General features: G+C 36.9%; 1 protein-coding gene across 1 annotated transcript; it reads right to left on the bottom strand.

The window, feature by feature from the left end:
- Window positions 1–2,377: 2,377 nt before the first annotated feature.
- On the bottom strand, window positions 2,378–15,372 carry tes (testis derived transcript (3 LIM domains)). The gene is made up of 7 exons (XM_081355607.1): window positions 15,045–15,372; window positions 12,354–12,439; window positions 8,873–9,398; window positions 7,595–7,999; window positions 5,839–6,054; window positions 4,476–4,634; window positions 2,378–2,950 (listed from the first exon to the last, which is right to left on the bottom strand). Exons 1-7 carry the CDS (start codon window positions 15,069–15,071, stop codon window positions 2,756–2,758), a joined length of 1,614 nt encoding a protein of 537 aa, XP_081211733.1. The 5' UTR covers window positions 15,072–15,372; the 3' UTR covers window positions 2,378–2,755.
- Between the last annotated feature and the right edge of the window lie 3,391 nt (window positions 15,373–18,763).

Raw genomic sequence — 18,763 nt, 5'->3', positions numbered from 1 at the left:
TAATATACCAAAGGTGGGTGTGGAGAGTTCACTTAATATCGTATTTGACTTGACACAATGAAAAAGGCAGGAAAAGGAGGAGTGTACGAGATGAACAAAAGCACAAAAGAGCGCCGAAAGAACCCAAAGCCAACCGCAGATATGATTTAAAGACTGTGCTGTGCCAGGGATTTGCTTTATTTGCCTGCCCAGAGTTGGTATGAGCATGCCCAGATGATAGAGGCGGGGAGTACATCTGGAAACCCTGGTCTTGTCTGCTTCATATCAGCACACATATGCAAAAACAGCTCAAAAAGAATTTGGAGAGCCGTTGAAGAGAGGTGGCCTTAAGGTTTTATGGCTGAGTAAACATCACTGAGGTGACTAGAAAAGCGTCAGGCCAATTCTGGCAGGCGGCACACTAGTTCCTTCTGTTTCATCACTGTTATGTGTCAAACTCTCACTCGTTTTCTCTTTTTTTTAGGAGGAATGTTGTTGGGGAGGCTTATCAGTCAAAGAGACAGCTGACTGAGCTTGAGTTCTGAATCTGACTCTGCCTCCTCTCTTTCTGTATTCACATTCCTCTCACAATTACCTGGAGCATCTGGACGAGTCTCATGCCGTTGGATCATTCCTTAACAAAGAACAACAAAAAGTCACATAACTTGCTAAGTAATGGTTAGACTACGTTTCTAGGTTCAGACTAATTTTCTTGTTATAACCTCAACCACACACTTCCCAAAAAGAGAAATGATTATTTGATAAGAAAGTTGTTCAAGCCTCAAACCAGCCCTACAGGCCAAACCCTAAAGCTAGTTAACAAAAATGTTGTTCGAGGACCAACAATGATGTCGTACAGCACCATTCTCAAAAAAATCATGGTGAGCGATATACAATCGTTGGGACACAGTTGCACTGCACATTGCTATGAACTAAAACAGTGCTAAATAGTGAAGACTGGTGCTGTGCAATAACATATAGAATGTGGAAGAGCGCCCTCTCCAGGATCATCTTAACAATTGCTGCTAAAGCGGAAACGGGTGTACGAATGAACATGTCTGTCTGTCTATCCATCTATTTATAACATTTCATTTTGATAGTCCCCATTAGACATTCTACTACTAACTACAAGTAACTTTGCAACTACATGTCAACTAACAGTCAAAAAAGCATTGTAAACTGTCGCCTTAATATCTGCTAACACTTTATTTTGATGGTCCCCCAACAGACATTCTACTGACTACAAGTAACTTTTCAAGTACATCAACTTATTCTAGAAACCCTAACCTAAAAGTCTACTAATACTCTGAGAGTTAGTCGACATGTATTTGCATTTTATCAAATTTACTTATAGTTAAGTGTCTAAACTATCGAAATAAAGTGTAACCCAACTATCATCTGATTGAACTGGCAATGTGCACTTTAATAATGTGCTAACACCAGATTATTTTTCTGGACTGGTTTTGTTTCTATGTGCTTATCTATATTTTCTCAGCTGAAGGCCAGATAAACATGACCGCACTGAGGAGAGGGCCTTGCAATACAAACACTTAACTAAGGCTGAAAAGACATCACTGCAGTTAGCCAGAACATACAGTGTATAGGCAGAAAGAGAGGCCAAACCTAATAACCATATTTTGCTACATTGTCATTACTCAAGTGTCTGTAAAAAACAAGCTCAACAGTTTTGTGACTAACGAGTGTAATTCCAGGATCATCCCACCTGTCACATTTCTGCTGTCACCAGTAGGATCCTCCAGGGATTTGGATCGTCTCCCTGGCCTGTCTTGAGTCTTCATGTGTGGGGTCTGTGCTATAATTTCGCTAAACAGCAGTGACGCTTAATGCTTTGCATCTGTGTTTCATTACCTCAGGGAGCTACAAATCAACAGATCATATCTCTTGCACAGTTAGTGCTCATGGGGAAAACAAGTGCTAAGGAGGCAAGCGTGCAAGTAAGTGCACTTCATGTTTGGGAGGGAAAGCACCATGTAAATAAATTCCTGCACGAGGGGTGACATTGAAGGAAAGAATTCCCTCCTGGAAAACTCCACCCTAGAGTGGCGTGAGGTGAGGGGAGGTGAAACAGTAGAGCCCCTCGTGCAACCGTGGACAGTTACGATGGGAGGAAATGACGGCGTAGTCTTAAGTTCGCCACCATTAGAGACAATGGAACCGGGCTTCCTTGAATTGTGCCCGGTTTCCACAGCTAAGTGTAAGAAAACACACAGAGGACTAAGTTTTCCCCAAAAGTGCCGGCCTAGATTGGAATTTTCAATGGTGTGAAACGGTCAAGACGTTAACATGAACGTAACACCTGTCCCTTGAGATCCCGAACTTGGATATTATGGATATTTGGATACATAGTTGAAGTGGAAAGATGGGAAAATAATCCATTCATATTACTGCAAAACATTTATTGGATTACAAAATGAAAGCTATGAAAAACATAAAGTGCTATTTTAGACCAAGAAACGGAAAAAAAATTCAGTAGCCAAAAAACAAAAGCCATCATTGCTTTTGTTTATTAATACTAAATTATTATTAATAAAGACACTGTCACGTTGACAACACTTATTAAGTTGGTTCATCAGCCGCTGCTCCACCGTATTACTCAAAAACCATTCAAATGACATGAAAATTAAGATTGGTCATTCAACTACATTAATTTCTAAAATAGTGGGAGTATATATTTATGAGTAATGCGTTAGGGATAAACTGGTTTACAGTGCTCTCAGCACTTTCCCAAATAAAGTAGAGTTCCTAGGTGTTCCTTTCATGAGGCCATGACCTTTTTCTTGCACTCTACGGAGCAGAGCAGCATTCCCTGCAGGGCCATGAAGCGCTGGCCCATAAGGCACTTGGAGCAGCAGGAGCACTGGAAACACTGGGGCTCAGCGTGCCAGTGGTGCTCTCCATACGACACGCGCTGAGCTTCAGGCTCGATGGGGTTCTGACAGGCCGCACAACTCTGTGAACACAGAGAGACATGGAAAAATTCATAGTAAATGTATTTGTTTGAAATAACACTTGTGACAAAGGTCTTTGATTACATGTTACAGGCACAATCAAGCTAGTGCATTCTGGGATATAAATATTAAATAAACATTAAATATGTATATTTTGCATTATGCTTTATTTTTGAACATATGAATAATTTATTCTAAGTAATATTAAATCTTTATAATGATTAAATTACATAAAAAATGTATTCATATTTGAATAGCTAATATAATAATTAATATCATTAATAATAATTAATATTTTATGTATATTTTATATGCCCTTCAGCAAGGCATCCCAGGATGCACCAGTGTGATTGCACATGTAATAAGTGCAATCAAAGTTATTTGGAAGCAACCCTTATTAATTATTAACATTATTATATCAGTATAATATATACTTATATTGTACATATGTGTGTGAATAATTATTATAAATATTATATTAATATCATTTACAGATGATAAAATATAAAAAGTCTGCTCTATTTGAATGTCTGAAGTTTCCTTTCTAAGCTGATGTCTAACAGATGAGTCATAAGAGCTGTGTGTCATTGGACAAGCAGGCGTTGAGAGAGAACGGTGGTGTCCGATATCACACAACTCCATTATAAACGCATCCGCCCTCCCTTTCCTCTGATTATCATGTCACTGGCACTTCCTTAATCTCCTTCACCTGCTCCTGAACCAATATGGCTGGCAAACACATGCCGAGCATGTTAGTTTTAATAGCCCAGGCTTAGCAGGATTTCACTTCCATTTAGGCGTGACATGAATAATACTTGTACAACGGTTGTAAAGCTAATTGTTTCAATGATCTATCTATCTATCTATCTATCTATCTATCTATCTATCTATCTATCTATCTATCTATCTATCTATCTATCTATCTATCTATCTATCTATCTATCTATCTATCTATCTATCTATCTATCTATCTATCTATCTATCTATCTATCTATCTATCTATCTATCTATCTATCTATCTATCTATCTATCTATCGTAACTGTAATGTATTTCATGTTATGCCAACCGCAATTAAATTGATAAAACATTTAAATATTATTGTACTAAGATATATACATACATACACATACATACATATACATACATATATATATATATATATATATACATACATACATACATACATACATACATACATACATACATACATACATACATACATACATACATACATACATACATACATACATACATACATACATACATACATACATACATATATATATATATATATATATATATATATATATATATATATCATATTACTAGGTTATTGGCTACTTATTATTATTACTTTTTACTATTACTTTACTATTATTACTAAACACATATTAATGTCTTATTTCATTTATACATTCCTTTCTGTGGAAGATAAAAAGACATCCAATAGAAAGAAAGATACTCAAAATCAAACAGAGCAGAGAAACAGTGAGGGAGAGAGAAAGTAAGGAATTTCTTCTCTTTACCACAGCGTGGTTCTTCATGTAGCAGGGTTTGCAAACAGGCTTGTCTTTCTCCATGACGTAGGTCTCTCCAGCCAGCACACAGTCACAGTGAAAACAGCAGAAGTGCTTCAGGTGCCAATCGTGGCCCTCGGCCTGAGTGTACTCATTACTGAAGATGAGCTTTAGACCACACACACACACACACACACACACACACACACACACACACACACACACACACACACACACACACACACACACATAATTGTTTAAGAACATTCGACATAAGAAACAGTTTAAGAACATTCAACAAAATTGCATTCATTATTTTACAAAGACTTGTTCAGATTTTAACATGAAACATATGGTGGGGTCTAAACATCTGAGATGACATTGAAAATCGGCAGCACTTTTTACTGTACCAATCTTTTTTTATGAACCATTGAAATTAGCATATAGTACACTGCACATGAGCCGCCTATTGTGCCATCAGCTCACGGTTTCATGGCCACACATAGGATGCGTTAAAGCTGACATAACAGATTTTTATTAGAATAACTGCTCCAATTTTCAGCACATTTTACTGTACCAATTTTTTTTATTGGCCTTTGAACTTGGCATGTGGGATAATGCACAGTACCGTATTGCCCCATCAGCCCATTTTGTGGCGCTCTTTCTCAGCCGCTACAGATGATGCGTTAAAGCGGACATAACAACTTTATACTAAAGTTAATGCACTAATTAAAATTAAGCAATTTTTACTGTACTAATCCTTTTTTTTTTTACCATTGAACTTAGCAAATAGGACAATGCACACTGAGCCACCTATTGCACAATCAGCCCAATTCGTAGAGTGGTTTCTAAAGTGCCACAGTGGATACGTTAAAGTGGACAGAAGGACTTTTTACTAGAGGTACTGCTCTAACAAAATCCACATTTTGAACAGTTTTTACTGTATCAATCTTCATTATGAACCATTGAACTTGTCATCTAAGACAATGCAGACTGAGCCACCTATTGCACCATCAGCCCAATATTCGGCGCTGTTTCTCGGCTGTCACAGATGATGCATTAAAGTAGACAAAAGGCTGTTATAGTAGCCTTACTGATCTAACGAAATCCAAATTTCCAGCCTTTTTTACTATACCAATCTTTCTTTATGGACCCTTGAACTTGGCATATAGGACGATGTACATTGAGCCGACTACTGCGCCATTGACCTTTTGTTTCATTTAAACCTGGAAATGATCAAAGTTATGGTTTTGAAACATTTAAAACATAGCGATTATAAAGTTATTGAAGATTCTGAACTATTTCCAGGTTGCTAAGCAAATGTAAGCAAATTTGTGACATTGACCATGTGAATTACTTTGCCTCCACTCACCTCATCGCAACCTGCACACCGAGGCTTTTCGCTATCTCCATAATGGCGGCCACAGTACAGCTGATCCTTCTTCCAAAAATAGATCATGTCCACCAGTAGCTCGCTGCAGTTACAGCACACAAAGCATGCAGGGTGCCAGAGTTTATCGTAACCTGCCCGCTCGGCGAAAACCGCCGGCTCACCCTTCTTCATGGGCAGCTGGCACCGGTGGCATGACTGTGGGCAGAGATTCGGTGATGAGTTCAGCTTGGCATAAACATCAATGAAGAATGAAAGGGGGGAAATACAGTGGGGGGAGGTTGGCATTAATGAACAAGACCAGAGACGTTCACTTCGAAAAATCATCACCACAGTTGACACATGAACATTGGAAATAGGAATAAATGAAAAGACCCAAGATTTACATTACTTTATATGACAAAATGTGACAATTTCTCATAATTACTTCATATCTCACAAAAAAATACAACTTTATATATCATAATTATGCCTTCAGTCTCACAATGTGAATTATATATATTGATCTTTATATCATAATATAATTATTTCGCATTATTATGAATTTACATCTTGCATTTATGACTTAATGAGAAATAAAGTTGTAATTATTAGATACACTTAACATTATTTCTCACAATATGACGATATATCTCATAATTCTACTTTTTCAGATAATCAATTTCTTATATTTATGACTATCACAATGGAATTATTGCATGCAATAATAACTATTTCTCATATTCATAACTTTATTTCACTTACGACTTCTTGTATTTATGACTTTATATCTCAAAATGACTCACACAATGTGATTATTTTACATAATTCTGATTATTTCTCATATTTATGACTGTATATCTTACAATGCAAATTTATTTAATATAAATATGACTTCATATCTCACAAAATAACTTTATCTCTCGTAACTATATCTGTTTTATAATTATAATTTTAAACTTTATTATACAATAACCTGTTTTTAGAAAGCTGCAGCAGAGGGCAAGATTTTCAGGTTTGTTCATCAGAAAGCTATTGTTTGACTTCAGAAGACTTATAAATATAGTGAAGGAATTGTATGGATCACATGTATGGTGCTTTTCAGAGCATGAGAAATGTGTTCGCTATGAACTGTTGTTCTATGCGAAAGAGCTGCTGAAGATTGTTTTAATTCTTCTTATGTGTTCCAGGGCAACATTAGAACAACATTAGGTTGAGTAAATAAAAAGACACACACAATGTTCATTTTTAGGTGAACTATCCTTTTAAAAAGGGCAAGAACATTAGGCTGATGGCATACATGTGTTTCCATCATGAGATTTCAGATGCTTACAATAGATTTAGGAAAAATCCACCCGAGCTCGAACATAACCACAGGGACTAAGTGTGGTAATTTATGAAGATCTCTGGAAGAACATAACGTTCATTCCAGCTGCCTGAGTAACACAGGCTTGGCAGTATATGAACCGCTCTTATGTTAATCAAGTGAATCCGGAGATAAGCACAGGAGAATGATTTGACTCCTGTGGCGCACATGTGGTGGAAATAAATACTGCTGCTCAACAACTCCAAAGGGGATTTTTCATTAATAAATGTTGACATTTAACTGGAAATAATCTAGATTGAGATTCATTTAGATGTAAAGGGATAATGAGAATAAAAAGGTTACAGACGCTATTTGTATGTAATAGAGAAAAGTATTCATGGCAAGCAACATTCACATTCACAATAGGTGTCCATTACTACCGTTAATACTTACGTAGTTACCAGCAGGTCCACTGAGTGAAGTTCCATCAGCCCCTGGGGCGCCAACTTTTCCCATTGTAGCGATAGCATCACCTTTGTCTCCTGGTGTCCCTGTTGTTCCAGCACCAGGCTTCCCTCCAGCCCCGACACCTTGAGGGCCCCTTTCCCCGGCCAAACCTGCCTGCAGCCCCATCTCTTCGGGCAAGGTGATGTCGCCTATGCCCAAAGCCTCATCCTTGTACTTTCGGACATACTGCTGCATTAGCTTGACCTCGCTGGGTGAGAGTTCGTGGCAGCGCTCAGGGTCTTGATCGTGGTCGGGAAGCTGCTTGGCCATCTGCTTCTTACGGTAATCCGCTCCCGCCGAACCAGCGATGGGTCGCCGCTCAGGAGGCAGAAGTTCCATGTAGAGCAGAGCCTGAGAGGACAAACATGATGTTTTTTGGTCAATATGAAACGGGATTTGCAACTCTTATTTGACCTCTGTAATGTGATGTATTTTTGATTGAAACAGGGTATTTAAAAATAAATGACAAAGGAGTGACAGGACTTTTATTCTTGAAGAAGCATTCCTTTCATATTTAAAAAAATATACATATTTTGAGATATTTTTATAAATATTTTGGAATAATTGAATTATATTAATAATAAAAATAAATATAAATGTATAATTCTATTATTTTATTAAAAATAATAATTTAAGTTTTATGTATAATTTTGCAACAGAAAGTTTACAGAAAATAACAGAACAATATAGGCCTACAGACAAAAAGGTCAGCTTGATTTCTGTTAATGAAAGGTGTAACTTTTCATTACTCAAAGTAAGTTTTTAATTAAAACTAAAAGAACATGCATTTTTATATTCTTTTCTGAATAATAATGTTTTTATTTAAAAAAAGTAAAAAAAAGTAACATAACTTCTAATATTTCAAACTTCTGTTTTTACCTCATTTTTGAGTATCAGCTAAATTATAAATGCAAATTATATTTCTATTATTCAGCATTTTAAGACAATCAAAATATTGGGAGAGCACAAACGTTTTCCAAACTTTTAAAGTCTAAAAAAGAAGAAGTAGAGAACAGTGACCTCTAGTGGATACAAGTATCATAGTACATTTACAAACTGACCTTCAAGCACAAGTTTGAATATATATATATATATATATATATATATATATATATATATATATATATATATATATATATATATATATATATATATACATTTAATTGAAATATAATGTAATGTATAGTAAATCACAGTATATGATTTTAAGATTAAGAGAGTTACCAAGCCTTGGTTGATCCCAGGTGGAGCCCATTCATAGGTAACTGACTTAACCACATCTGTCTTGGCAGGCACTGCTGTGGGGGTTGGGACAGCAGTAGTGGCAGCGCCAGGGCCTTTAGATGGGATGGAAGCACTATGGCCTGTCCCTAAAGCAGCAGGATGGCCTGTTCCTGATGCAGCAGTACGGCCTGTTGCTGGGGCTGCAGGGGAGTGAATTGACGCTCCTGGGACCGCAGTGGCAGCAACAGGTGGGGCGTGAGCGGACTGAGAGCTGGGGGTGTAGGTCTGGCTGGAGCCGGGGACAAAAGTGGAAGCAGGAACAGGAGTAGCAGTGCTGATGGTGGCTGCCGGGATGCTGAACGTGACTTGGTTGCCTTTATAAGACGGGATGCCATCTTTCTTCAGCTTGGCTATGAGGCCTGTGTACTTGGTGTCCTCAAAAAGCTTCCCCACCTTCTTATTCTCCTCCGTCTCGAGCTGCACGTCATGGTCCTCAACGCCGCACTTGCAGTTTCGGCAAATCTTTCTGATAAAGAGAATTACAGAATTTTTATTTCGGGGTGAACACTTGTGGAAACACTTCAATAATGCACTACAATTCAAAGGTTTGCGGTCAGTTCGATTTTTTTGGAAATAAATTAATACTTTTATTCAAGGATGCATTAAATTGATTAAATATGACAGTAAAAGACATTTACAATGTTACAAAAAACAGCACAACAGTTTTCAAAATTGATGTTTCTGGAGCAGCAAATCAGCATATTAGAATGATTTCTGAAGGATCATGTGACTCTGAAGACTAAAGGCCTGTTCACACCGGGACGAATTTCGCGCGCGATATTCGCCGACGTTTAACGCCTCGTGACTAAACAAAGGGCGCCAATGTGAGTGTGCACACCGGCGCGAAAAACGCCACGCGTAAAAGCGTAATTTTTTAAAAAACGCCTCGGGTTCGTTTTTTTGGTTTGACGCGCCGCGTCAAAAACTACCCGACCAATGAGATTGCCGCTTTTGTTCACGTGTCTGGAGCTTCTGAAGTTACAGTAAAACACAACTTGGGGGCGCTCAAACACAAAACGGTCTTGCCGAGCACACATACGTTAGGCCGTGTGTCCACCAAAGCATTTTTTCACGCGGCTGGCGTGTTTTTTCAATTGTTTTCAATGGGAGCGCCGCGTTTTTAAAACGCCATGAGCGAAACGAGGCGCTGAGCGTCTTTTTCACGCTGAAGCGCGCTTTTTACAGGTCGCCGATAGTTGAAGAATGTTCAGCTTTGGGTAAAGCGCTGCGCTCATCACTGTCACTTTTTACCCAGCCGTCCAATCACAGTGGAGGAGGGGCGGGACAAATACTACACCGACCAACTGTCACAACATTCTTTCTGTACAACGACATCAACCAGCAGAGCTAACCGAACAAAATGGATGAAAAATAATTTTTTAGTATGAAACAAATTATCTGCGAACCCAGTTACAAGTAAACTATGCTGTGGATATTCTGTATCATAGCAACGAAGCGTCTCAACTGAAAAAACGCCGTGCTGCAAAAACGCACTCAAGCGCCTAGAGCTAGGCATTTTCAGCAGAGCGTCTAGCGTTTTCAGCTGGCAAAAAAACGGTGGACACACGGCCTAACGGGGAAGAAGATATACGCCGAGTAGCGTCTACACTGCCGGGAAGATGCAAGGCAAGATGATTGTAGAGCTGCTGGTCTCGTTGGTGTCGGAACATAAAGAACTATATAACAAACGCGACAGCGACTACAAAAATCTTGATAAAAGAGAACTGTTATGGAGTGGTATTAAGCGCCATCTAATGTCAGGGAATGAATTTGCATGTTCACTCGGCTCATCGTCAGCGAAAATCGCTTGGGTGTGAACACAAAAAACGCGTTGAAAAACGCTGGCGAATAACGCGCGCCGATATTCGTCCCGGTGTGTACGGCCCTTAATGATGCTGAAAATACAGCTTCACAGTCACAGGAATAATTAATTGAAAATATTTTAAAAATAGAAAACATAAACATAAGACACTGACCCCAAACATTTGAACTGTATGAAGAATCAAACCGCAGAATACTGGAGGGAAAAAACAATGATTGATAGAGAATGAGAGTAGCATATTATTACTCTGTCTCTCTGAGTTATGTCTGTTTTGTTAAGTTAAGAGTCTGATGACACTAGTTTGGATTGCTGCGCACGTCGAGTTACGGCATGCACAGAGTATTCAGTGATTACTTGGAAAAAGAACTATGTGGGTTACATGCTGAAACCCTTTCGTCATGATTCTTACCGCAACATAAAATAAATAAACCATTTTGTGTTGCACTCAATGAGACCTGTGAACATTTTGAGAAAAGACTTTGTTTTCTGTAGAGCAGAATAAAGTGCATTGTTTATCTGCAAGTTGACTTAAGGTTTATATGGGACATGTCATGAAAAACTCTTTGTTGACAATTTGAATGGACAATTCTGGTCACTTTGTTGCTTCAAACCACTGTAATTAGCTATGTTTTCCATCCACCAATTTTTAATGTGAATTTCATCATATTGCATAAAAAAAATGCTGGATGGAAACACCAAGATGTGCATAAAAATGTATGTGCTCAATAAGTAACATTCGCAACTTTGTATGGAAACCCAGCTATTGTGAACGCAGGGTCAGCGAGAGGGTAATCCGGAAAACTAAATTATGACTTTTTGGTGCAAGAAACCCTGACATGACAAGGGAAGAAAATAAAATACTACAAAAGTAGAACATGGCCCCTTTTAAGGACACTTTGAGCCGTTTAACATATCAAAAAGAGCCAAGCAGAAAGAATGATGGTCTTTGGAAATGTTACAACATAAATCTTAGCCAAAAATCCAAAGAGTCTTTATCTTCACCCAAAAGAAATGTTTCAGCATGTCAGTGATCCAAAGCATCAAAGCACAGATGTTTTTACCCAAAGCGTTTTAAAAACGAAAGACTTTGAATTGAAGATGAGGAACAGGAAGTGGGCCTACGCCTGTCTGAGTCACTTTACTCCCGCTCAGATGTCACTAATTCTGTTCAGCCAATGGATGGCTAGTCGCCAATCTCTGCTGCATAGAAACAAACACAAAGATGAAGTCTCTGGCTCTGCATCCAATGACCTCCACATTGACGTCTTTTCATTCAAAGAATTCCTGAAGCCCCACGAGGGCGCTCGGGAATGGCAATAGAGCTTTGGCATGGGCATCTTGGCACCTGTGACTCTCGCTTCAGAAAAACTGGTCGAGTGCAGCTAATGGCCAGAGCTCTCTCAGCATGACACTTTTCTTGTCGTATTTGTCAGATAGATTTGGTACCGCATGTTGCCTTGTTTTTCAAGATGATGATGGATAAAAACAGAGAAGTCAAACCAATTATGGCCCAAACATGATTACACAGTTTTCACAGTGTAAACCACACGCATGAACAATATCACTACACAAATACATAGGAAGGAAGCAAGTACAAACCGCCAGAAGTGAAGATCAAAACCTTCACACTTGTCCTTGCATTTCAGACAGGCAGCTCCGGCTCCAATCTCATGGCCCAGGGTTATCTGCCAAAACAATGCATAAAGACACATTGGAGAAATCAACACGTATCAAACGCATGTGTTGATCAAATCATCTGAAGTTTAAAAAGCATTTGCATAGTTTATGGAATTTTAATTAACCACCTGGCACTTTTCACAAATTTGGTATGAAACTCTTATTACGTTTTTTTTTTTTTTTTTTTTTTTTACAAATTACCAGTGAAAGGATGTGCGGAACCTTCAGAAAATTGTCATTATTAACCTAAGGAGATCAAAAGAAATTAATAATTTTATTCAGCAAGGACGCTTTAAAGTGATCGTAAAGATATTTATGTTACAAAGATTTTTATTTCAAATAAATGCGGTCCTTTTGAACTTTCAATACATCAAAAAATCCTGAAGGAAATTTTCAACATTGATAATAATAAGAAATGTTTCTTGAGCAGCAAATCAGCATATTAGTATAATTTCTGAAGGATCATGTGACACTGAAGCCTGGAGTAATGACTGCTGGAAAAAAAACAGAGTTATATCAAATTGTAATAATATTTAACAATATTAGTGTGTTTTTATAATGCAAAGTTTTCCAATTTTTTAAAAAAAAAAAAGCCTAAATAAATAAACTATGCCAAAACAGGTAAAAGGTTAGCAAATTTAGCATATATTAAGATGTCACTCGGGTTAGCAAAATTTTGGGACCAAATTATTATTAATATTCACTATTATTTCTTTATTTTCTAACATAGTCCAACCCCCAAGTTCATAAAAAAAAAATTGTGTTTCCAATTACTTTGGAACCAACATGTAACATGTTCATGGACACTTCTCTCACACTTCATGTATGCTTTACTTGCTTAGCCTAATTGTTCCATAATTTAACATGTGAAATTGTCTGAAAGGTCTGTTTCTCATAAGACAAGCAGACAAGATTCAAAGAGGCTTTTTTCTCCTTAGATACATGATCTAGTGCTTCTAAAACTTCATAGAACTTACTATTTAGGACTAAATAAAAGACTTTACAAAACACTTCAGTATGACGCAGGACATAATTAACATAATTAAAGGAAAGAAAAGAATCTGACACCAGTCTTCTTCACTAGATATTCTAATATTTAGATTATAAAGTTCATTCCTGTCTCAGCATTTCTCAACAGTAATCCTCCGGAGCTGGAAGACCGCCTTATAAGGTCAAGTATTTATCAAGATGGAGAATGCCTGGAGGGATTTTTTTCTGCCTAAAATACGGAGAGATCCCTCCAGATCTGTTGAACGGCAAAACTATGGCATAAACCTGTAACTACTGTTATTTATACTGTACCAACACTAGTGCAAGCCTCAATTATTGCTTTTAAAAACATGACAATTTTGCAGTTCTCGCAAAGATTTAGCAGGCGAAAAATATTGCATCTTTTAAAGATGCTTTAAAAATTACAAATGTAACATTTTTTAATCGTTTCTTTGATAGACTCTTAAACTCTTAGTACACTTAGTGTTGCAACTGTAAAAATGTGGAAATGTTATATACATGAGAAACTGTCTGTTTCATGCAAAAATTACAATTCTCTGAAGACTGTTGGACACTTTTCCACTTTTCTAAAGTTGACTGCAACTTTCAAGCTTCAAAATACATGCAAAGGTAAAATAAAAGTATCATTAAAGTAGTCCTTAATACTTGTATAATTTAAGTCTTCTTTATAATAATTTGTTTTTTATTATATCTCCAGTGAGATGTTAACTGTGTTGACTGGATCATTGAATCAGCAAGTTGAACTCAAGAACTAGACCAGTCTGATTTGAACAAATCATTTAGATTAAATTTTAATCTGTTCATCACACAAAGTGCACAATGCATATTAACTATTTTTATGTTGAATTTGTGTTCTTTTTGAGGCTTGACATCTTCAGTTCATCATTCATTGTCTTTGAAAAACATTTTTCAAAGTATCTTTTGTGTTTCACAGAAGAAATGAAGAAAGAAAGAAAGAAAGAAAGAAAGAAAGAAAGAAAGAAAGAAAGAAAGAAAGAAAGAAAGAAAGAAAGAAAGAAAGAAAGAAAGAAAGAAGAGCTTTAGACGACATGTGGGTGGGTGAGTAACAGTAGTATTATAATTTTGGGTTGAACTATAACTTTAAACTGTCAAGAAGTGGAACTTCATATCTTTACATCATCATCTTGCAAAAACCCACTTCTTTCTTTACTGTACATGCATGTCACAACATATTGCAACTTGGCTTGTGGTTGAATAACTGTAATATTATTGCAGTAACACCCCTATAAAAATAGTGAATGTATCTGCAGAATGATATATAATAATGATAACATCTTGCAGCTTGTTTACAATATGGAAACATTTAAATCTAAAGGCTCCATCAACTCCAATTCATTTTTTCCTATCAAATAAAGAGGTACCAGGATCCTCCTTCTATGTTTTACTTCCTATTAATGACCACTTCCTATTTCTTAATAAATGTAAGAAATAGCTTTTTAACCATGCTCGAAACCAACAAGTCGTTATACCAAATGTTTCGCCATGTAACGTTATAACAATGGCAGTGGCTTTACCTTTAAGGGCGTTGCCGAATGTTTCAGCAACTAACCCTTTGAACCATGACCAGTTTAATAAGCGTACCTTTTTAACTTCTTTCTCGATCTCCATTCTTGTCGAGCTTGTTTAGATTTGATAAACGGCGTTGAATCTATTCCCACCGGCAACTTTCCCTGAAGGATCACTTTTGTTGAACGGGACAGTCTCCCACCTCTGCCCCTCTCTGAAAGACTTCCGCTCATAGTCAATGTGCGCTGTTCAACCAATAGAAGCAGAGATGTCCACGAGACCTACCAATCAGAGCTAAGCATGACATGTCAAAGTTACAAATCGAAACAATCGCGACAGATCGCAGAGGCTATATGAATAGTAAAATAGCCTACTATATTTCACTGTTATGCTGTGTGTGTGTGTGTGTGTGTGTGTGTGTGTGTGTGTGTGTGTGTGTGTGTGTGTGTGACGTCACGTGGATTACATTGCTTCATTTTTAAATTGTATTTATACAATTATTTATTTTAGATATTAATTTGAAATGAATAAAATGTAATTGTTTAAAATAAAATAATTTTGTCTTTTGTGTAATATATCATATCAAATAAGATAGATAGATAGATAGATAGATAGATAGATAGATAGATAGATAGATAGATAGATAGATAGATAGATAGATAGATAGATAGATAGATAGATAGATAGATACTTAAAATTAGGTAAATACAACCTCAGATGAACAACAACACATGCCATATTGCACCATGCATTAGTATTATCATCAAAAAATAGACCAAAATGGAAAAGCAATGGTTGACAAACTAAAACCCTTACTGCTTCCATGGTAAATCAGGTACTGCTTATCAAATTTCTTTGATTAAGCATGATCACCTCTATAAAAGCAGAAGTTTTGGCAGTTTGCTGGTTTGAAACATTTAGGTGTGCGTGTTAACACAGTGTCAAAGAGAAAAGACATCATCAATGATCTTAGAGAAGCTATTGTTGCTGCCATCAGTCTGGAAAGGGTTATGGCCATTTCCAAACAATTTGAAGTCCATTATTCTACAGTAAGGAAGATTATTCACAAGTGGAAAACATTCAAGACAGTTGCCAGTCTTCCCATGAGTGGATGTCCCAGCAAATTTACCCAAAGGTCAGACTGTGCAATGCTCAGAGAAACAAATAAAATTAAAATTAAAAAAATGAAAAACCCAGGAGCTACATCTCAGACTCTACAGGCCTCAGTTAACATGTTAAAATTCATGACAGTACAATAAAAAAAAAACTTGTTTGGAAGGGTTTGTCTCTTTTTTTTTTCTAAAAAGAACATGGCAGCATGGCTTAGGTTTGCAAAGTTGCATCTGAACAGACCTCAAGACTTCTGGAACAATGTCCTTTGGACAGACAAGACCAAAGTAGAGATGTTTGGCCATAATGCACAGCGCCACATTTGGCAAAAACCAATCACAGCATATCAGCACAAACACCTCATGTCAACCACAGTGGTGGAGGAGTGATGATTTGGGCTTGTTTTGCAGCCACAGGACCAGAATCGACCAAAAATCGACCAAAAACTCTCTGTATATGATTTTAAATCCAAAATTTAGCTTTTCTGGCTCTTTTAGGGGTTTATTAAAGAATTGTGTGGACTTGTCTTCATTTAAGCCTGCTTGAATTCCTTGCTTTCATTTTTTTTGGGACATGAAGCAAGGATAGCATGGCCCCTGCTTCATTGTCATGACTAACTATATTGTCACTATTGATAATGTTGTTGCTGTCTGAGCAACTGAGTGTGTTTCGTGTCTTATCTTGGGTGTAATTAATTGTTACTCACTCAATAATTAGCTCGGTTTCATCGACCAGATTAAACGTGTCTGCAGACAGATCTTCAACCAATGAGCTGCCGCCACTACAAATCCTCACATAGACAAAAGCTATTTCTTTAAGTAAACTGAAGTGAATAGTGTATTTAAATCAATAAATTAAATAAATCAACCAATCATGTTTTTCATGAGAAGTCTGTGTATTGATTAAATCATACTGTAATCCCTAAAAATAAAGATTTAAACAGCTGCATTGTTCTCATTCATCAGACAATAGTGTTACACAAAGTTGTGAGAACCAAAGCAGCAGGCCTGTCTGAGCTTATGTCATAAGGTCAAAACTATCCTTGGTAGAAGTGTTTCCTGCTCTTCTATTTCACAAAGCAAGATCCTGTTTTGCAGAGATCTAAATGGGTACTATACGGTTATCCGGACCACATGTGATGACCTACCCCAACCCCGCCCCTAAACCTACCCGTCACTGCGGGGTTACGACCAACCAAGAGCGGTTGTGGTCAGGTGTGGTCCGGATAACCGTATAGTACCTCTAAATGCATAAGTTTAATGATTTTGATGGTTTTCTATAACCATTCTATACCTGCTTATTCCATTTTATGAGGTAAGAATGAAGAAATAGGTTGTAATTAATTGTGACTAATTGTACCACTGCTATCTGTGTCTAAAATAGTAATATTATGAAGGGTGAGTGTATGTGACTTATTTAACATTTAGGTGTGCCTCTCCTGTCAGGATGAATTGAGGTTGTTCAGATAAGAAAACTCAAGAAGTAAATGATTACCATAGATTGGTTATCTTAGTAATATCTGATAAGTGTTGGTATAAATGCAACTGTTCTGACCATCTGCTCCATTCAAACAAAGTACACACACACACACACACACACACACACACACACACACACACAAACAGGCGCACATATCTTTGTGAGGACTCTCCATAGACGTAATGGTTTTTATACTGTACAAACTGTATATTCTGTCCCCTTACACTAACCCTACCCCTAAACCTACCCATCACAGGAAACCTTCTGCATTTTTACATTTTCAAAAAAATATAATTTAGTGTGTTTATTAACCCATTTCCCTCATGGGGACCGCTGGCTGGTCCCCACAATGGAGGTGATCTCAGGTTTTACTATCCTTGTGGGGCCATTTGGTTCCCACAATGTAATATAAACAAAAACACACAAACACACACACACACACACACACACACACACACACACACACACACACACACACACACACACACACACACACACACACACACACACACACACACACAAAGACAGAGTTGTAATCAATATATATATACAGCAATAATATTTATATATATATATATATATATATATATATATATATATATATATATATATATATATATATATATATATATATATATATATATATATATATATATATATATATATATATAAAACAATAAGTTTTGTGTAAATGTCATTCCTGTTTATCTGCTTCATTCAAATATAACCAGTTCCCCCAATAATATTCTATATTAATATAATATTCAAATGGTCTATAATGCTTTCTTTGCTGTAACTCATCTAATGAACAATAATTCTTAAAAACATATATAAAATATATAAAAAAAAATTATTCATTTATTATTATATAAGAAAGGACTACACCAATAATTTATTTGCAAAGGACCCATGACTCGTTGATTTGGTCTTGTTTTTACGATCTCTCTGATTTCAGGCAATACCAGCTGAGGCATATTGATTACATTTACTAGTCAACTGAAGTATATTGATTACATTTATTAGCTTATGTTGCTATAAGTTACATTTAGAAAAAACAGCTGCATTCCTCTCACTCCAGCATTATTGTACAGTATTGTGGGAACTGTAGCAGCAGGCTTCCCTTCCCAATACCACCTCAAATACAAGGTCACAGCCAGTGAGGCAGTACATGTCTCTAGCTAGTTCTGCTCTATGGAAGCATATGG

The sequence above is a fragment of the Scardinius erythrophthalmus genome (assembly GCF_964197995.2).
Source record: "Scardinius erythrophthalmus genome assembly, chromosome: 24".
In the NCBI taxonomy this organism is placed as follows: domain Eukaryota; kingdom Metazoa; phylum Chordata; class Actinopteri; order Cypriniformes; family Leuciscidae; genus Scardinius; species Scardinius erythrophthalmus.
Note: the sequence above shows the minus strand (reverse complement) of the source record. Positions and strands in the feature narration are given on the sequence as shown.